Here is a 16,620-nt window from a genome sequence, read left to right as displayed (position 1 = left end):
ATCGATCCTGTGGGTAGCTACCCAAGCGACTTCTATTCGGGGTGCACATGAGGAACATTGCCCCTTTTTGCCTACACCCATAGGTATATTCACTCCGATTAGCGCCTCATGGGGGGCCTAATCAATCAGCCTCTGTTCTCCCCATTTACTTTTCTTCCCCCCCAAATTGAGTGTAAAAAAAATAACGTAGAGGTTTCCTCAAATGGGCCCCGCTTCAACATTTGCGACTGTTCCAAGTCTGGTTAAGCCAAGCAATGACGCAGGACCTACGGTGTGCGCACACTGTAGCAACTTTTTCGTAAAAATAATTGATGAAACCAGGACGCAACAGTTTTTCCCTGACTCCCCATTCACGGCAACCACTTCGATTACGTGCCATTTTGCACATTTCACGAAGGGTAAAAAAAATTGGGTAAAATAATATATCGTTGTTCCACTTGGCGATATTCCACACACCCCTGTGCAGGCGCAGCTCCATAACGACATGCACAACGACAAAAAAAAAAAAAAAAAAAAAAAAAAAAATGGATAAATATATAAATGGAGTAAATCAAATGAACAAAACAGAATGAAGTGCAACTCCCCGCGTGTAACTCATTTGCTGAAACACATTCGTCCCCCACGGGAGTCACCATCAGTTGTAAGAAGTTGGACCACTTGGCAAGCATGCACATGCACATAGCCACACAACGGCATTCTCCCTTCATGTGGACGACGGGTGTCCTCCTCCTACGGTACCGCATACTCCATTTTTGCAAACTTCCAGAGGGGCAACTACCAATTTGAATAGCAGTACAAGGTGTGAAGTAAAACGGCGAAGTGAGAGGAGTGTCAATCTGAGAAAGGACACTCACACTTCATCTCTGGTGGTCCTCAGCCCCGCAGCTTGGTTACGCCGCTTCACGGCTTCCTTGCGATACCCCCATCAAAAGCTGTGGCAATCCAGCTTAACGAGGTATTCGATATCCGCTGGGTTATTGCTGACCCATTTTTTGGGTGCCTCACTAGGGAGGTACCAATCCACCTCATCCACGTTCTTCGTGACGGATGCCTTAATGATGAGCTTGAGGAAGTCCTGTCTGATTTCCTCAAAATCCCGATACACCTCATTCCTCTTCTCAATCATATATCCACAAGCCTTTTGATTATTCGTGATTTTACTGAGGCGCAAAAATTTTGCCGCACTGCTGTATTTAAACGTGGCTGTATAAATGGCCTTAAATATGGTCAAAATGTGATCCCGAAATTTGGAGGAATTACTGGGTTCTACAAAAATGATACAGGAGTTACATCTGTTGCTGCTGTTTTTACAATTTTGTAACGAGTCTGCTAAACTGTCAAACATATCTACGACGGAAGGAGATATCTGTAGATCCTCTTCCCAATCACCACTATTTCCTATATTGTCCATTCGACAAGTAATATAATCCAAGGTACTCTTCGCAAAGATATACTTGAAGCTGTTCATTTTTACAAAGTCTGCTTTTGTATTACAGGGAGAAATGTTAGACTGTACTACAAGGCCGTTTAGATAATCCCCTTTAAAATATTTCATGCTTAATATTTTGACAAATTCAACTTTCCTCCTCAAAAATAGATTTTTCAATTTTTCACATTTTAAAGCTTCCCTGCTAGCCAATCCGCTGAACTCCACTCCTATATACCTCCCAACAGTTCCCCACTTTTCGTGCATCTGCACAGCAAGTGGATGATTCCCATGTCCTACTTCCATGATCGTATCATTTTCCGTAATGGGAGAAAAGTACTCCTTCTCATCTATAACAATTTTCCTAATTTTTCCTTTCAACAATTCTGTGATCATATCCACAGCTAGCTCCGTGGTTATTCCTGTGAAGGGCCTCACCTTATCATTCCCTTGTGTGTAATAATCGTCCCAACATTTTTCTTCTTCTTCCGGTTCAAAGTCGCAATGGATACATTCACTCCTTGATATACCTGAGTAGCTAGACGTGTAGCACGTGGTGTTGTTGCTGTTCATGTCTCTTTCTGTTTCATCTGAGTTTACTTGCTTCTCCTGTCCTATGTTTTCGTTTAGCATTTTATTTATCCTCGATTTTATTAGTCGCTCACTTCGCTTCAAGGGGCTACACAGATATGAGATGTATTCGTTCTTTATGTTATCGGGCAGCTCCTGCATGTTCGACTCCTGCATTTGCCACTTATCTGCCGCGGCAGCTACATTGGTTAGGTCGACCAGGTTGGACGAATCGGCCAGTTTGGTTATGCTGGCAGAGTCCATCCCGGTTGTGACGAACTTGCTTCTCTCCCTGCGGGGGGTATACAAGTAGACCAACTCATCATACACGGACTTTTTTTTTTTCTTCCTCTTGGTCACACTCCTGTTGGCTACCTGATCAGAATGAAGGTCCTTCAACAGTTCATTAATCTTCCTCTTATTTGTGTACTTCCTTCTAGGGGTGACAAACAAGGACGCTTTGTTGTCTCTCTCCTCATTTTCCAACTGGAATAAATTCCCCTTGTTCTTCACTTTTCTAGGTGTATATACTCTCTTCTTGCTGCTATATGTTTTTACATACTTGGTTCCCTCACAGATTATGTCATCATCGTATCTTTTGCATGGCGTTTTGCTCATGCATAGACTCATCATAACGTCGTCTGCTCCATCCTCAAAATTGCTAATACCCTCTCGAAGCTTCTTCAACTCAAGGGAAGGTGTTTCCTCCATCATCATTGGGAACAACTCCAGAGCTCTCCTCTCTTCCTTCTTCTCTGATAGCAAGTCATTTTTATTTTCGTGTCCTTCAATTTGCTGTTTGCTTATCTTCACTAAATTGCTGTACTTTTTTTTTGGGAGCACCCTCTCTTGCTCCCCTACGCACGCGTGCACTACGTCGGCCTGCTTTTCCATTATATACTCGGTCGTGTTCAATGTAAGGGGGAAGAGTAGCTATCCGCCTGCACGACGGTTAACTGAGCTGTTGTCCAGCTATCTACCTGTTGCGGCGTCGCTTCTGTGCGTCTAACATATATACAACTTTTCGGACCTCCGTGACGTGCAACTCTATCGCTACGTTAACCGTGTGATCCCTCCTCTAGAAGGATATGCACACATACACAATTGTTCAGGGGCACTGACCTAGGTAAAAACTTCTACTAAGAAAGTGGCCCTTTAACAAATAGACCCTCTTCGAGGGCTCACACGGAGGCGTTTGCTCGTTTATTGGTATCCCCCCAATTGACAAATCGCTCAAACGTTTTTATTCTCAGTGGATACAAAAAAAAAAAAAAAAAAGGAAAAACTTCCTGCTCGATTATGTATTTTACATTTGCACATACGAATGATACATTGGTGAATGGTCTTCTTGTTTAACTTCCTTTTTTAAACTCTTCAGTGTAAAATATATGTCCATATGTGCGCCCCAGAAGAGGGTCCAATTTTTTTTTTTTTTTTTTTACAAGGTTGCTAAAATATTTGCGATGATATGCACACGTTATGAGTGTAAAAACACTACTACTAATGAGGACGAAAAAAAAAAAAAAAAAAAAAAAAATGCTGCAAAAATTAACTCCGCTTATTCTGTGCCATTCTGTTCAGACAAAACTTTCCTGTTCATGTGTGCCAAAACGGAGATGTACTTGCGGGTGGATGTATGATGAAGCAAATAATTTGTGAGCGGTCTGGCCTCTTTCACCGTAACGGTAGTCCAAGAGGATTCCCAGCCAGGGGGCCAGGATGCACTTTTCCACCTTCGGGGTAGTGCCCCAGGGAAAGGCACAAGCGAAGGGTGGAAAGGGCGGGACAATCCGCAGCAGAATGGCCATAAATGGCTATGAGCTGCGTGTCAAGGTGACCACTCACACCTGGCTGCTGCCCGTTCCCCAGACTGAGGAAAAAACAAAAGTGGGAATGGGCCCCTGAAGCAAATAACTTGCTAAACGAAAAAAGGCGTTTTTTTTTTGTATTCCATTTTGAGAATATCACGAAAAAGTCAATTGTTCTTTTTCTTTTTTTTCCTTATTATGTACTTTACCTTTTTGGCGAAACAAATACAGATCGGCGCAAAGTTACGGCCATTTTGTTATATCGTATAGGGGGGGAGCAACTAGGAAGCTCTGCAAGAAGGGCACGCAAAGTGGCACAGCACAGCAAATCATTAAGGCATAACAGAACGTGATTAAAAAAAAAAAAAAAAGGGAAAAAATCTGAATGTCCGTCCATTTGGGTCGCATGTTTTTTGCGTATTTCCATTTGCCCCTTTATTCGAGGCAGAAATTTGCTCACATATTCACGGCGCGAAAAATTGCTCAGCCGCTTACGCAACCGTATGCCAAAAAAAAATGACGAATCGGAAAACGGGGGAAAAAAAAAGAAAAGAAAAATCCCTCTTTGCGCAGCGAGAACTTCACTTCCCCTCAGTCGATTTCCATTATGCTTTTCCCCAAAAGTCGCTTACGTTCTTGGGTGGTCATCTTTTGGAAATACCCCCCAAGCAGTTGGTTTTGGTACATGTTTGCACATTTTTTCCACCATTTTTTGGACAACTTTTTTGTGACTTTTTCGCAATTCTTCCCAATTTTCGTGCAATTCTCCGCGTTTCCCATTTTTGCAATTTCGAGCTATGCGACGAAGCGAGTCGACATTTTAAAAATTTCGCGAAGAGCCAATGCGACCTCTTCCTGAGGAAGGGCAAAAATGTGCCCCCACCATTGGCCTTTTCCTGCAAAATGGCCCTCCCGCCAAAAGCAGTTAGCACAAAAAAAAAAAAAAAAAAAAAATTTGAACAAACGAGCTACATGCACACAAATCGCAAGCCATTCTCACATATAAGCAGCATGATAATTTTGGTGAACAAAATGATCACAACAACAAAGGTTACAAAAGGAGTCTTCCTTGGTGAAAATAAAAAAAAAAAAAAAAAACGGATGAGCATATGCCCACTCTACCATTATACAATTGGTTGTTTTTTTCCCCCCATCCGAATCACAAACGTGGACACGTAAACTTTCGCTAAATAATTGCTCCCGTTGCAGAGTCCACCGGACCTGAAAAGAAGCAGTAGGGGATGTGGTGAAAAGGCAACAATGAAGGGAGGCATAAAATTGGCGTGCATGTGTACATGTGTGTGTGTTGCTCTGAAGGGGTTATCCCCAATGCGTCTTCTCCGTCCTTACCGCTGGCCCATTTTTCCGGTCGCTCAGTGGAATGCCCGACGGGAAGTCGCGTGTAAATCTGAGAAGGCGGTATGTGGAAAGGGAAGTTTTACTCCCGGGGGAGGGAAATATACAGTGCACATATAGAGGCACTTTTCTCTACATATATATATGCACATGTCCGTTTAAGCACTTCTGTGGTGTATCCCTCACCACTGAGTTCTGGATCTCCCCCTCGCAGGGCCAATCAATAGCACAAAAATTTAGCAAGTAATTTTTCTGACTGTCTGAAACGTTTTCAAATTTGTATAATCTTTTGCATATTTTGCTTTTGTAGCTAACGGGGGCTTTGCAGTAACCCCTTTTGCTGGAAGGTATCCAACCAAGGGGACACGCGAAAGAGTAATTCCGCAAGCAGTGGTCCCTCTCTGCATGGTTATGAACAGGTGGAGCAAAAAAAAAAAAAAAAAAAAAAAAAAATGTACATGTGTACAGTGCACACGGTTTTGCACAACTCTATTACCTAACTAAATGGGAAAAGTAGCATGTGGGACTTTCCCCATGTTTAAAACCCATATATGCAATTTGTTCAGTTCTGTATTTTTTTTTTTGTTGTTTTTCCGATCGAGGGATTACCTTTGAAGGGGAAATCCACCTCACACGCGGTGGAATAGGAGTCTTTCTGCTCCGAACTCATTGTAGCAAATGAAACTTCGTCCTTGCATTTGGCACTTTTCTTGTAATTCTCTGGGGCTAGACATAGTCCATTGTCCATCGGGGACCATCCACTGGGCAGTGGGACGCGTTCCGTGAGGAAGAAAAAAAAGGGAGAGAAAATTTATACTGTGAATATCTCATTCTTGCAGTCCCACACGGGAGAAACGTTGACGTTCTATCCAGCGATGTCTCTTTCCAACTGACTCGCTTGAATGTTCGCTTTATTTATCGCTTCATCGCTCCTGTCATGGTGCGTTCCTTACATGGGGCACGGGGCGGAGTAATCCCTTTGGTACTGATTCACCGTAACGGTGTAGGGCCAATTGACGAGGCAGACATTTTCGATGCTTCTTTTTCCTTCCTCAGATTTGTACTTTTTCAAATTAGCCATTTTTGGACAGGGCCCGTCATAATCGGTCGGTGATTTGCATCTGTGTTCTCCAATTTGTTGCCAATTGAGGGGGCACACATCTTCGAAGTTCGTTTCGAAGGTGACGGATTTGCACCTCCACCTGATGCCGCACTTTTCTTCCATTTTTTTCTTCTTCTCAGTGGATAGGTTAGAGAAGTTTATGCTTCCCTCACACATGCCACTTGTATTCGCACTGCTATTTGCATCTCCGTGTGTGCAGGTTCCTTTTCCTATGTCAGTCCAGCCTATGGGACACGGAGCATCGTAGTCTGTGCCATACGGACATGTCTTGGGTAGGCAGGGCCAGGTGGCGTCACAAATCTCGCCCCAGCTCTCCTTCTGGTGGTCATACAAGTGAACCAGCTTGTCTTGCACCTGGGTCGGGAGGCGGTAATGGTGAACGTAGTGGTGCAGGTACCTGGTGGAGCGAATCTTATCTGCGGAAAGCAAAGTCATTCTTGCAGCGTGATGGGGGAGAGACGCACCTTGTGGCATGGCCCTTCATATGAACTCAACGGGACGCATCCGGAACTGGTTCGGAAGAAGTGAAGAGGGCAGGGAAGCGAAAAATCTTGGAGACACACCTGGCAAGTGGAAAGGAGAAAGAAGAAGACCCCCCCCAAAAAAAAAAAATAAATCACATTATGTGAAGAGCACAGATGGGCATGTAACAGGACATACTAAAGGGAGGTGTAGAAAAAAAATCGTTTCTTAATATTTCCCATTTGGTGTGATTAGTACTTCGTCCGATTCCTCCATCGCCTCGAAGGGGAAAAAAAAAGAAAAAAAAAATAGAAATTTTTTTTTTTTAAATTAATCAGAAAGGGTACCAAAGGAGCTCACAAACCAGGGGATGAAAGGAGTGTCTACTCGAAGCACCCATTTTTCCATTTTACCTGCTCAATTTTTTCCAACTCTCCTGCGTCAAACTTTTTGTAAAGCGTATCCTGACTCATGGCGTTGATGACCTCCGCTTGGTATTTCCTCACATTGATTTCTTCCTCTTCGGTTTCGCCGTCCTCCTGAAGGAAGGAGTTGTTCGAAGTGGGTATCGATGAAGTAGGTGCAGAATAGAAGGGAGGGAATTATTCCCTTGTTATACTTAACAATCGTAGGAAAGAGCCCCATACCGCTTTGTATGTATTGATCGCCCGTTTTCCCCCCCACCTACCTTATTCTGGGCTTCCGCGAAATTCTGAGCCGCTTCCTCCAAATCGTCGGACAAAAACTCACTGTCTTCTCTCGCCTCTTCTTCATCCTCCTGAACGAGCCTTACAGTAGTAACGCATGTGGTGTGTTTATTAGCAAAGGGGAAATGAATTGGCACCCCTTTTTTCCATGTATACTTGACTCAGTCCGGATGCTGGTAAGTCCTCCAAGCTGTACTGCTTCTTAACTTCCTCATTCGCTTTGTTCACTGAATCTATGTGGGGGTGTTAGTATGCAGGAAGGGGGGGGATGCAAAGGGGATGTTTATAATGTATACCCTGCAATTGGAGGGGAACTATGCGAGGGGGTTCCCTCAAGAGGTTTTTCTATTTTGTGTCTATGGCAGGTTAACTCCCCCGCGATTATCATTCCGCTATGCCATTTTGACAATAACGATTCAGCAGATTTTTTTTTTTTTTTTTTTTATGTCTGCTATGAGTTACATGCAGTGGGTGTGTTTGTCTTCCCCTTTATTTTCTCCTTCGTCGAGGGGATAGGCATTCATGTTCGACCCCAAGCGTACAGCCCATTTTTTGTGCCCTCTTCAACGAATTAGAAGATACTGAGCAAACTTTTTTTTTAAATGGGAACAATTCATACCTATAACACTTGCTTTGGATAAATCCACTTTTTTCTTTTCCTCCGTGTCCGATTCATAATTTTGAAAATGGTCCTCTTTGTCCTTTCCACTGGACGATTGACTTGTTACGTTGCCCCCCACATTTGGGTCACTCAGACGGACGTCCCCCGAAAACGTAAAGGGGACTCTTTTGCCGCTCAGCGGGGCATACGCATGTGAATATTTTTGCACCCCTACGGAAAGCAGACAACTCAAAAGGACAAACAGATTCATTTGGAGAAAGTGGCTGAAGGAACAGTCGACTGTTTCAAAGTCAGACGGGACAGTTAACCTGCCACATAAAAAAAAAAAAAAAAAAACGAACGGTTGAACGAGTAATCGGTTGAGCGAATGTGGAACAATTTTGTTTCCTTCCCTCGTCGAGTTCACAAGACAGTCGCTTTTTTTATGCACACGTGCGATGGTTACCTCTGCAGCTGCTTCTGCTACCACCATATTCTTTTTTTTTTCTCTCACTTCATTTTTTAATGAATTAACAATTTCGCAGAGAAAGGAGGTAGAAAATCTGCACATCCGGGCGGCACCCCTCCATGTGCCTGAGCTATACCGTCATTATCGTCTTAACACCCTGTCCACATGTAGATACACCATCTGGGCAGGGTTGGTAAAATAAAAAAAAAAAACGCTCGATTGTAGCAGAACAGATTACACAAACAGAGATTCTTAATTTTACATTTTTTTATAGTTTTTAATTTGTTCATTTAAAAAAGTCAAAAAGGAGAGGTGAACTCGTGTGGGGGATAAATGTGTGCATGTTGCCATGCAGTCGACGCGGATCTGGCTCCCGCTGAAGGGAGGCCCCTCCCGGGAGGCGTATCACAAAAAAAAAAAAAAAAATATGGAACAAGCAGAGGATGCAATATGGTACACGTGAACAAAAAATGCCGCAGAATATGTGGGTCGTTCTACGGCTCGGCAAACCAGGGATGGTTGAGGGCCTCCTCAGCGGTAATCCTCGTAGCGTAGTCAAAGGTGAGCAGACGCCGGAGTAGGTTTCTCGCGTTGGCGTTAGGGAGCCCCACTCCAGAGGGATCTCTCTCCTGAAGGATCTGCTGAAACTGCTCATCATCGCAGGAAGTGGAAAGCAGAGCGTGCATGCGTGAGTGTTGGTATATCATTTGGTTCATCTGTGCGTTGTTCTTGCAGTCTGCACAGGTGTGTTCCCCGTGGAGGTGCAAATTTGTGCCGATGACATTTTTGTAGGGAGTTTTCCCGGAGTGGCCACTCAAACTGGGAGGGGTTGCCAAACCAGGGTCATACAAATGCAGACAGTTGGTATCTGCACAAAGGGGAGAGGAAACCGGGAAGAACGGGACTAACGAGTTGTAAGTATTGGCAAGGTACCTACTCCTCCAATTACTCATCGTATGATTCTTTAAACGAATCAGATCGAAGGAGAGAGAATAATGCAGAGAATTCAAAATGGTGTTATTTCCATAAATGGACGAATGGGGGAGTCTTTCCCGTTTGAGCGAAATCGAATTGTTCGGAGACAATCCCCATCGCATTAAGCACAACTCGGAAAGGCTCTGCAGAAAAATGGCCTCTTTTAATGCTTCTGGGGTTGCATGCTTGGCGTAGAAATTATGCAGCTTCATTGCATTCCTTTTATTTCTAACCTCTAGAGGATTCTTAGTACCTAGAACGAACTGCAGAAATACGATGCCAATACCCCACATATCATAATAAGGACGGCGGTTAAAGTTTCTTTTCATATGTCCAAATAAAGATTCAGGTGGTTGGTACCCTTCTGTCTCTTCATTCTCCGAAGGAGAGAATAAAAAGTCTTCATTGTTATACTCTACTGCACTACCCCAATCACCAATACGAACAGTGAAAGGGGTACTTGCCGAGACGAAAATGTTTTCCATTTTTATATCCCTATGAGTGATCCCAATCTTATGTGCATTGTAAACTCCTTTTAATATTTGGTGCATTAAATCTTTCAGTACTAGCATGCCAATGCTTTGCTTCTTTATGCTCCACCATAATCTACTTGGGGTTAACATCCCTCCCTTGTTTTTGTCTACATGGAATAGGTGATTGGCTAAGGAGTACCCTTCATTTGCAAAAACCAGCCACACATACTTCTTTTCTTCATTCCCATTTGTTCTTTCATATTCTGTGAAGAATTCAATAAACCGACTTACATTTTGGCAATTTTTCAGCAGCTCTCCGAAGTAGATCTCTCTCTTCGCATTTCTCTCCGATGTTTCCTCATCCTGCAGAATTAGAACCTTCTTTAACACTACATCTTTGAATGGGGATTTTTTATCCATATTTATTGCATACCAGATTTCACCAAATGATCCGCTTCCCATTTTTTCCTTCACCGTATACTTTAGCTTCTTCGGTTCGTACCGTTTTATATCCCCCTTCACGTCGTAGTCCGTCTTCTCTACATAACTGAGGAATAACCTTTTCGCAAAGTCGATCATTTTGTATGTTCCCTTTAGCCACGCCATCGCAGTGGAAAACTTCCCTTCACTCTTCTTCTCCCGACCTTTTCCAATTTCACCCCCCTCCACCAGATTGGGGTCAATATCTTCGGTGTATTCCTTCTGCTCGTAGTCATAGTCATAGTATATCTTCTGCACATCTGCTGCGCTCGGCCCGTAAATCGTTTTCGTGTGTCCTTCCACAATGTTATCACTTCTTAACCGCAACGCGTAAAGCGAATGATCAGCGTTTACCATGCAATTTGTGCAAGTATGCTCTCCTTTCATTCCATGCTCCAGTGCCGCACGGGGAAGGAAGATGACATCCAGTTCGTGGTGGCTGCTCCTTTTCGTTTTGCGAAACACGTCCTTTATCTTCTTCGTTAGCAGGTACTTGTCGTTTAGCAGGTCTCGGCACTTGGCGGATCCACCCCCGGCTGTCCCTCCAAGGGGGGTTCCTCCAACAGGGGTGCCTTCCCTTGAGCAACGGTTATACTTTCCTCCTTCACTATTCTTTCCTGCGGGGTGCTGCTCCACCCCCCTGGCGTATGCAAAGGTCACACCGAATAGCCCCCAACCAATCTTCCTCCCCAACGCCAAACGGGACAACACACCCCTATAGGCTCTAACCCCCCCGCAGAACAAACAGACATACTTGCAAATTTCTCTAACAACTGTATAAACCTTTGTATAGCCATCCTGGGGGCTAAGTTCTGCATTGGATGGAAATCTCCAATGAGGATAGAAACTTTTCTTCTGTATAGTTTTCCACACAAGTGCTATGTTCCCCAAAAGGGGAGCAACCTTGTTGAAAAAATTTGGAACATCTTCCCCTGGAGTACCACCAAATGGGGAAGACGACTTCCTCCCTGGTACAGTTAGCCAATTTTTTAAAAACAACAGACGGAACAAATGTGTAGGGTTAAATTCAGTCCACTCTGATCGTTCGTCCCATTCGGACGGAGTACCGCTCCTTCTAAATGCACTTAGAATTGTAAGGTCATGAAGCAGATGCACAAGTGGGAGGTGGAAAACGCATATCACAGTGATTGCGCTAAGAAGGATAGAGGTATATATGACGTATGGAAATAATTTCATTTTTTCCCTCTTAGGAGGTGTAAAAAAGGAGGAAGAAACTCACATTTGGTTGACGCTCTTGTGGAATTCCCTCTGTGGGGCAAATTACTCTCACGTGTAAATGGGTAAAATAAGTAATCATAAGACGACGCTTATCCCCGTTAGTGACACATTTTCACCACAAGTATGTAGTTATCCGTTCGGTAGGGCCAACGAACTTGGGGAGGTGGTGTATAATTGTAGGCAATTTTTCAGCCAGGAGGGTGAGGAACCCCAGGATAAAATTATATATCTCGCATCGGTTGCACATTTTTTTTTTTTTTTTTTTTCACTTCCCTGTGGGGTTATATACCTACCATTGTGTCGGGGCGAATCTGCTGGAGAAGCTTCGCAAGTGCATTTTTATTACCGTAAAATGAGCTGGCTAGGATTGAACTAACCATAACAGGGGAACACATACACATAAATGCACACACACAAATGTATGCATACACCTATACATATTTATGCGCGTAACAAACGAGACATGAAGTCGTAGGTGAACTTTCATCCGACACTACGCAAAGAACGCGTGGCCAAAGTACTCGGGGGGGAGACCCTACTTCGTCCGGTAAATTGTGAAGCCCCAGATTATCAATTTGGCGGGGTTTGCCATAGCAATGAAGACAAACTCCCACATGGCACACCCATGTTTGGCAGTTTTTCTCAATTTATTAAAAAAAAAAAAAAAAAAAGTTCATGAAACTGTCTCGAAGCAGCACCAGCGGGGCATACGCTTGTGCTTCACTAGGACAGCTCCCCTCTGCAGGCTCTAATTTGATCCCACTGTTATGTTACCCGGGAGGAGACAGGCATACAAATCGGCAGATAAAGTCACTTATATGATTCACCAAACGGATTGACTATCCGTGAGATGTTCCTCTTAAACGAGGCACATTCATTTATGTTGTCTCGTTGGACGGATCAGTTGGGAGGCATACCCTTTTTGTAAAGACTATTCCCATGTTAATAATCGTGAAACTACAGGAGGTAGAGCTCCCCTTTTTTCTACGTTCACGTATGAACGTGTTCTTTTAACGCGTCGAATTTAGTACACACAGGGATGGCTTCTTTATTTTGCTTGCTACACTCGTTGAGCGCATAGGGGCATAACGCTTGATGAGTGCCCCCCCTGGGGTGAACTTAGACGGTGGTTATCGCAACTGCTTCAGGTTAGCACCGTGGTAAGGGTTTCCATACAAATGTACCTATATATGGACCTATGCACTTCCCCACTAGGTGTCAGCCCTCGGGGAACAATTTTTCCTTTTTTCTGTGAATTGCGGAATAGGATAGAGCAACCCAGTAAGTGTCCCCTCTTTTATTCATATATACAGCTTAACATTGCATACATGGGTTCTACATTGTTAAGGGGGACCGAACAGACAATATCTGCCTCGCTGGGAGTTTTCAACAAGGCTATACATTCTCACGTGAAAAAGAATTACCCCCATGGTGAGTTGTTATTAAAAAGGGACGCAACTGTAGGGGCCACCTCGGAATGTTTTTCCCCATTGAGGTGATTACCCTTCCATTTGTGCACCCACCGGTAAGGTGTTCTTTTTTCGCATGTCCGTACTTCCTGCATAAGGTGGGTGCGACACAGGAAAGGAATCCTACGGCTAGTCACTCCGATGATCACCATATGGCTTACTCAAGAGTATCATTTTATTTCCTTTTTTTTTTCTACAAGTGGGCAATTTCTTTGTATATTCCCTGCTCGTACTTCAGAGTACACAGTTGGCTAGTCACTGGCACACGTTGATACTAAAATGGTAAAAGGTCCCCCCCCTTTCGCTAGTATATTTTATTTCCACAATTTTCACACGCAAGAGCATATACGTACGTACTTGGCTTTTTTTTTTTTTTTTTTTTTTTTGCCAAACGGGAAACGTAGAAGTGGCTATCTTTTCGCGCTTGGGAAATTAACTCGTGGGGAATTTTTTTTTTTTAAGTTACTTTTTGGAAACAAAAGTATAGGTATGAAAAAAAGGGCAAAAAAAGAGTTGAACGATTGGAACCTTTACTGTTTAGCCAATTGGGGAAAATACGGGATTAAAAAAAGAAGAGAATTGCGAGATGGAAAAAAATATGATACGTCATTACCACATGGCAGCAAAGTTCGTGGCGCAGTAATGTTGGGATTTCTACTCCTATGTGAGAATGATGAGTGGGGAAAATAGCTCCCCCGCATACGCAGCGTAATGAACATTTATACCTGTTCCAGCCCTCCGCCTCCTTATGGCTGTTTTATTTTCCCCTTGCACTTCGTAAGGTGGAGATCTCTTCCGAAGTGCCTTACGGAATATTATACCGCACTGGATCTAAATGGGCCTGATTAAATTGCCGCATGTATTGTAGCCCCGCTGGCCGAAATGAAGCAGACTGTTAGTACCCATACTTTTTTTGAAAGCAGCGTAGCTCAGAGGAAGAGTGGGGGGCTCATAACCCCCAGGACCGTGGATCGAAACCACGCGCTGCTATAATTTCACCATTAGAAAACAGAATTCATAATGCGTACGTATTATATATATATATATAATATATACATATATATATATTGCATGTGTTTACAAATACAAAAGGGAAAATTGAAAAGGAACAGAAAAAATGGCCATATAATATAAAATAAAAAAAATAAATTGGGTAAACAGATGAGAAATAATTTTTTCATGATTTTTTTTTTTCCTTTTGTTTTATACTTTTTATATAAAATAATTAATATGTAGCACTACTCTTCTTCGCAATTGCCCTTTTGGGTTACCTTCCTTGCGCGCCATTGTTACGCACTGCATAAGGGTAAAACTGTCACATTTTTCGCAATTCGCGCATCAGAGAAAGAAAAAAAAAAAAAACACTTTTGTGTTTACTTCCCAATGATGGGGGGACAATATGGACAGACGCAGTACAGATTAATGAGGAAAAGCTGGAAAACATTTCGTGTAGCGTGTCCCCCATTACGAAAGCATAAATACAAATACGCGCGCATAATGGTTAATTAGTAGTAGTTTAACCAGGGAATATTTTTAAAACTTTATCAATTTTGATTTTTTATTTTATTTTTTTTTTATTTTCCGAAGGCGTATTTTTATATTCTTATAAAAAAGTAAAGGCGTGTGAACAATTAAAACTTAACGAGGTATTTACATGCAAATGCGTACCAGAACATTGTATGCACGTTTAATTCACCCTGGGGGAGAAAAAGCCCAGTTGCGCTTTTAACGGCCATTATATTAGTGAACGAAATGTGCAAAAGGGTTTTTTTTTTTTTTTTTTTTTTTTTTTTTTCTCATTCGATGAACGAAATGGAGAACGCACAGGTTCCCGTCTGAAAGCGCTTCCTGAAGACCAGTTGCCAGATCTCCCGTTTCGCGCGAGAATGCCCAACCGGGAAAGTGTGCGCTGCTCATGAGTGTATATGCGCGTACTGTGCATGAACGTGGAGACGTCAACTATTTTAAGAGCACGCTCTTATCAGTATTCGCACCCATGTCACACTTTGCGAATCTGATTTTTAATCTCCCGTTGAAACGTTCATGCACTTTCTGCGAACAGAGATTTTCCTTTCGGGGACATCCCCAAGTCAGAGCAGATCGACTTTCGACACACCCGGGGCGGTGAGCAGTTTTCGAAAAAGGGTCACCATCAGTTAATAAGCCTGTTGGAATATATATTTTTTTTCATCTTCACACAATTTTTACATCACTTTCCCCGTTTGGGAAAAAAAAGAAAAAAACGAACGAACGAAAAAACGAATGTGAGAATTTGATATACACATGTAGCCTGGGGGATGCGTGTGCACACGGTGAATAATATGCTCAACTTTCGTGGATGCACCTGCCGGAGTAATTCCCATCAGTGGAACACAAAAATTTAATTCGGTTCTGTCACCACTTGTTAATCATGTCCTGCGTAAGAGACATATACGCGCAATACGCAATAATAACATTCCTCGCACTTACTGCTCCGTCGTATTGGCAGAACATTTCCCTCCGTGGACTTGCACCCCAATCGAAACAGATGAAAGAACGAGAGAGCAGTTTTTCATTCCATAATTGGTGTGACAAAAAATGGAATGTGCGCCGAGGGACACACTCGTTTGGGTTTTCATAAAGAAAAAATATTTCCTTCGACTTGGAATTCGTTAACATTTTAAATCCATCTGTCCTTCACCCATGCCGGCAAATAAAAAAAAAAAAGGACCCATCCAATTTGCCACGCATACTCTTTGTGTACCTATTTATACGCCAATCATTGCGAAAGCAACACAAAAAGAGAGAAAAAAAAAAAAAGAAAAAAAGACTTCACAAGTATTCTCAACAAAGATAACCTTTCCGTATACATTTTACCTCTTCGCTGTTCAATCGAGCAGTTTTTTTTTTTTCCGCTCAAGTTGGGAAAAAAGTGAAAAAAAATTAACCCTTGAGAATAAGCCGTACCAGTTTTACCCTTCTTACTACTATCAACACAAACCCGCAATAAAAATTGGGAAAATTCAACAAAAAAATTTTCTTTCCAGTTTTTTGAGGAACGCTTGCATAGCAAGGAAGTAACAGCCCACTTGAACGGCAGATTTATAATTTTAAAGCAATGAACCTTTAAAAAAAAAAGAGAAAACATTATATTTATATGTAAAAATAATAAATTTTCTTTTTATACTTTAATATCCTTTTTTCCATCTAAGAACGGCCATTTTTTTTCTTAGTGAAAAAAATAGGGCTACTCCGGGAATTGAACCCGGGACCTCTCGCACCCAAAGCGAGAATCATACCACTAGACTAAGTAGCCATTAATATATAATAATAACTGCAAAGGGCATGAAGTGCTTAACATAGTTACCATAAAATTTTATTTCTTCCTTTGGGAGCTGCTCTATGGTACTAATAGAGGGTTTAAAAAGTCCCTTTCCCAACTTATTCACGAAACATAAAAAAAAAAAAAAAAAAAAAAAAAAA

The 16,620-nt window shown here is 42.5% G+C and overlaps 3 protein-coding genes and 2 non-coding genes across 5 annotated transcripts; 1 reads left to right on the top strand and 4 right to left on the bottom strand.

The window, feature by feature from the left end:
• Positions 1 to 925: 925 nt before the first annotated feature.
• Positions 926 to 2,890, bottom strand: PCOAH_00041980 (Uncharacterized protein; the record flags this gene model as incomplete). Its single annotated transcript, XM_020060983.1, has 1 exon — positions 926 to 2,890. The coding sequence occupies one exon, from the start codon at positions 2,888 to 2,890 to the stop codon at positions 926 to 928; it is 1,965 nt and encodes a 654-aa protein (XP_019916991.1).
• A 2,100-nt stretch (positions 2,891 to 4,990) lies between these two features.
• On the bottom strand, positions 4,991 to 8,384 carry PCOAH_00041970 (Uncharacterized protein; the record flags this gene model as incomplete). Its single annotated transcript, XM_020060982.1, has 11 exons — positions 4,991 to 5,025; positions 5,155 to 5,212; positions 5,347 to 5,561; positions 5,770 to 5,921; positions 6,114 to 6,637; positions 6,748 to 6,846; positions 7,004 to 7,024; positions 7,159 to 7,284; positions 7,434 to 7,523; positions 7,609 to 7,685; positions 8,072 to 8,384. The coding sequence occupies 11 exons, from the start codon at positions 8,322 to 8,324 to the stop codon at positions 4,991 to 4,993; spliced, it is 1,650 nt and encodes a 549-aa protein (XP_019916319.1).
• A 632-nt stretch (positions 8,385 to 9,016) lies between these two features.
• Positions 9,017 to 11,985, bottom strand: PCOAH_00041960 (Protein kinase; the record flags this gene model as incomplete). The annotated part of the gene is made up of 2 exons (XM_020060981.1): positions 9,017 to 11,262; positions 11,979 to 11,985. 2 exons carry the CDS (start codon positions 11,983 to 11,985, stop codon positions 9,017 to 9,019), a joined length of 2,253 nt encoding a protein of 750 aa, XP_019917070.1.
• Positions 11,986 to 14,076: 2,091 nt separating this feature from the next.
• On the top strand, positions 14,077 to 14,148 carry Met_CAT (the record flags this gene model as incomplete). Its single annotated transcript has 1 exon — positions 14,077 to 14,148. It is a non-coding gene; the product is annotated as a tRNA-Met (tRNA).
• Positions 14,149 to 16,381: 2,233 nt separating this feature from the next.
• Positions 16,382 to 16,453, bottom strand: Pro_TGG (the record flags this gene model as incomplete). Its single annotated transcript has 1 exon — positions 16,382 to 16,453. It is a non-coding gene; the product is annotated as a tRNA-Pro (tRNA).
• Between the last annotated feature and the right edge of the window lie 167 nt (positions 16,454 to 16,620).

Source organism: Plasmodium coatneyi, chromosome 12, assembly GCF_001680005.1.
Source record: "Plasmodium coatneyi strain Hackeri chromosome 12, complete sequence".
NCBI classification, from domain to species: domain Eukaryota; phylum Apicomplexa; class Aconoidasida; order Haemosporida; family Plasmodiidae; genus Plasmodium; species Plasmodium coatneyi.
This window is presented reverse-complemented; position numbering and strand designations above follow the sequence as displayed.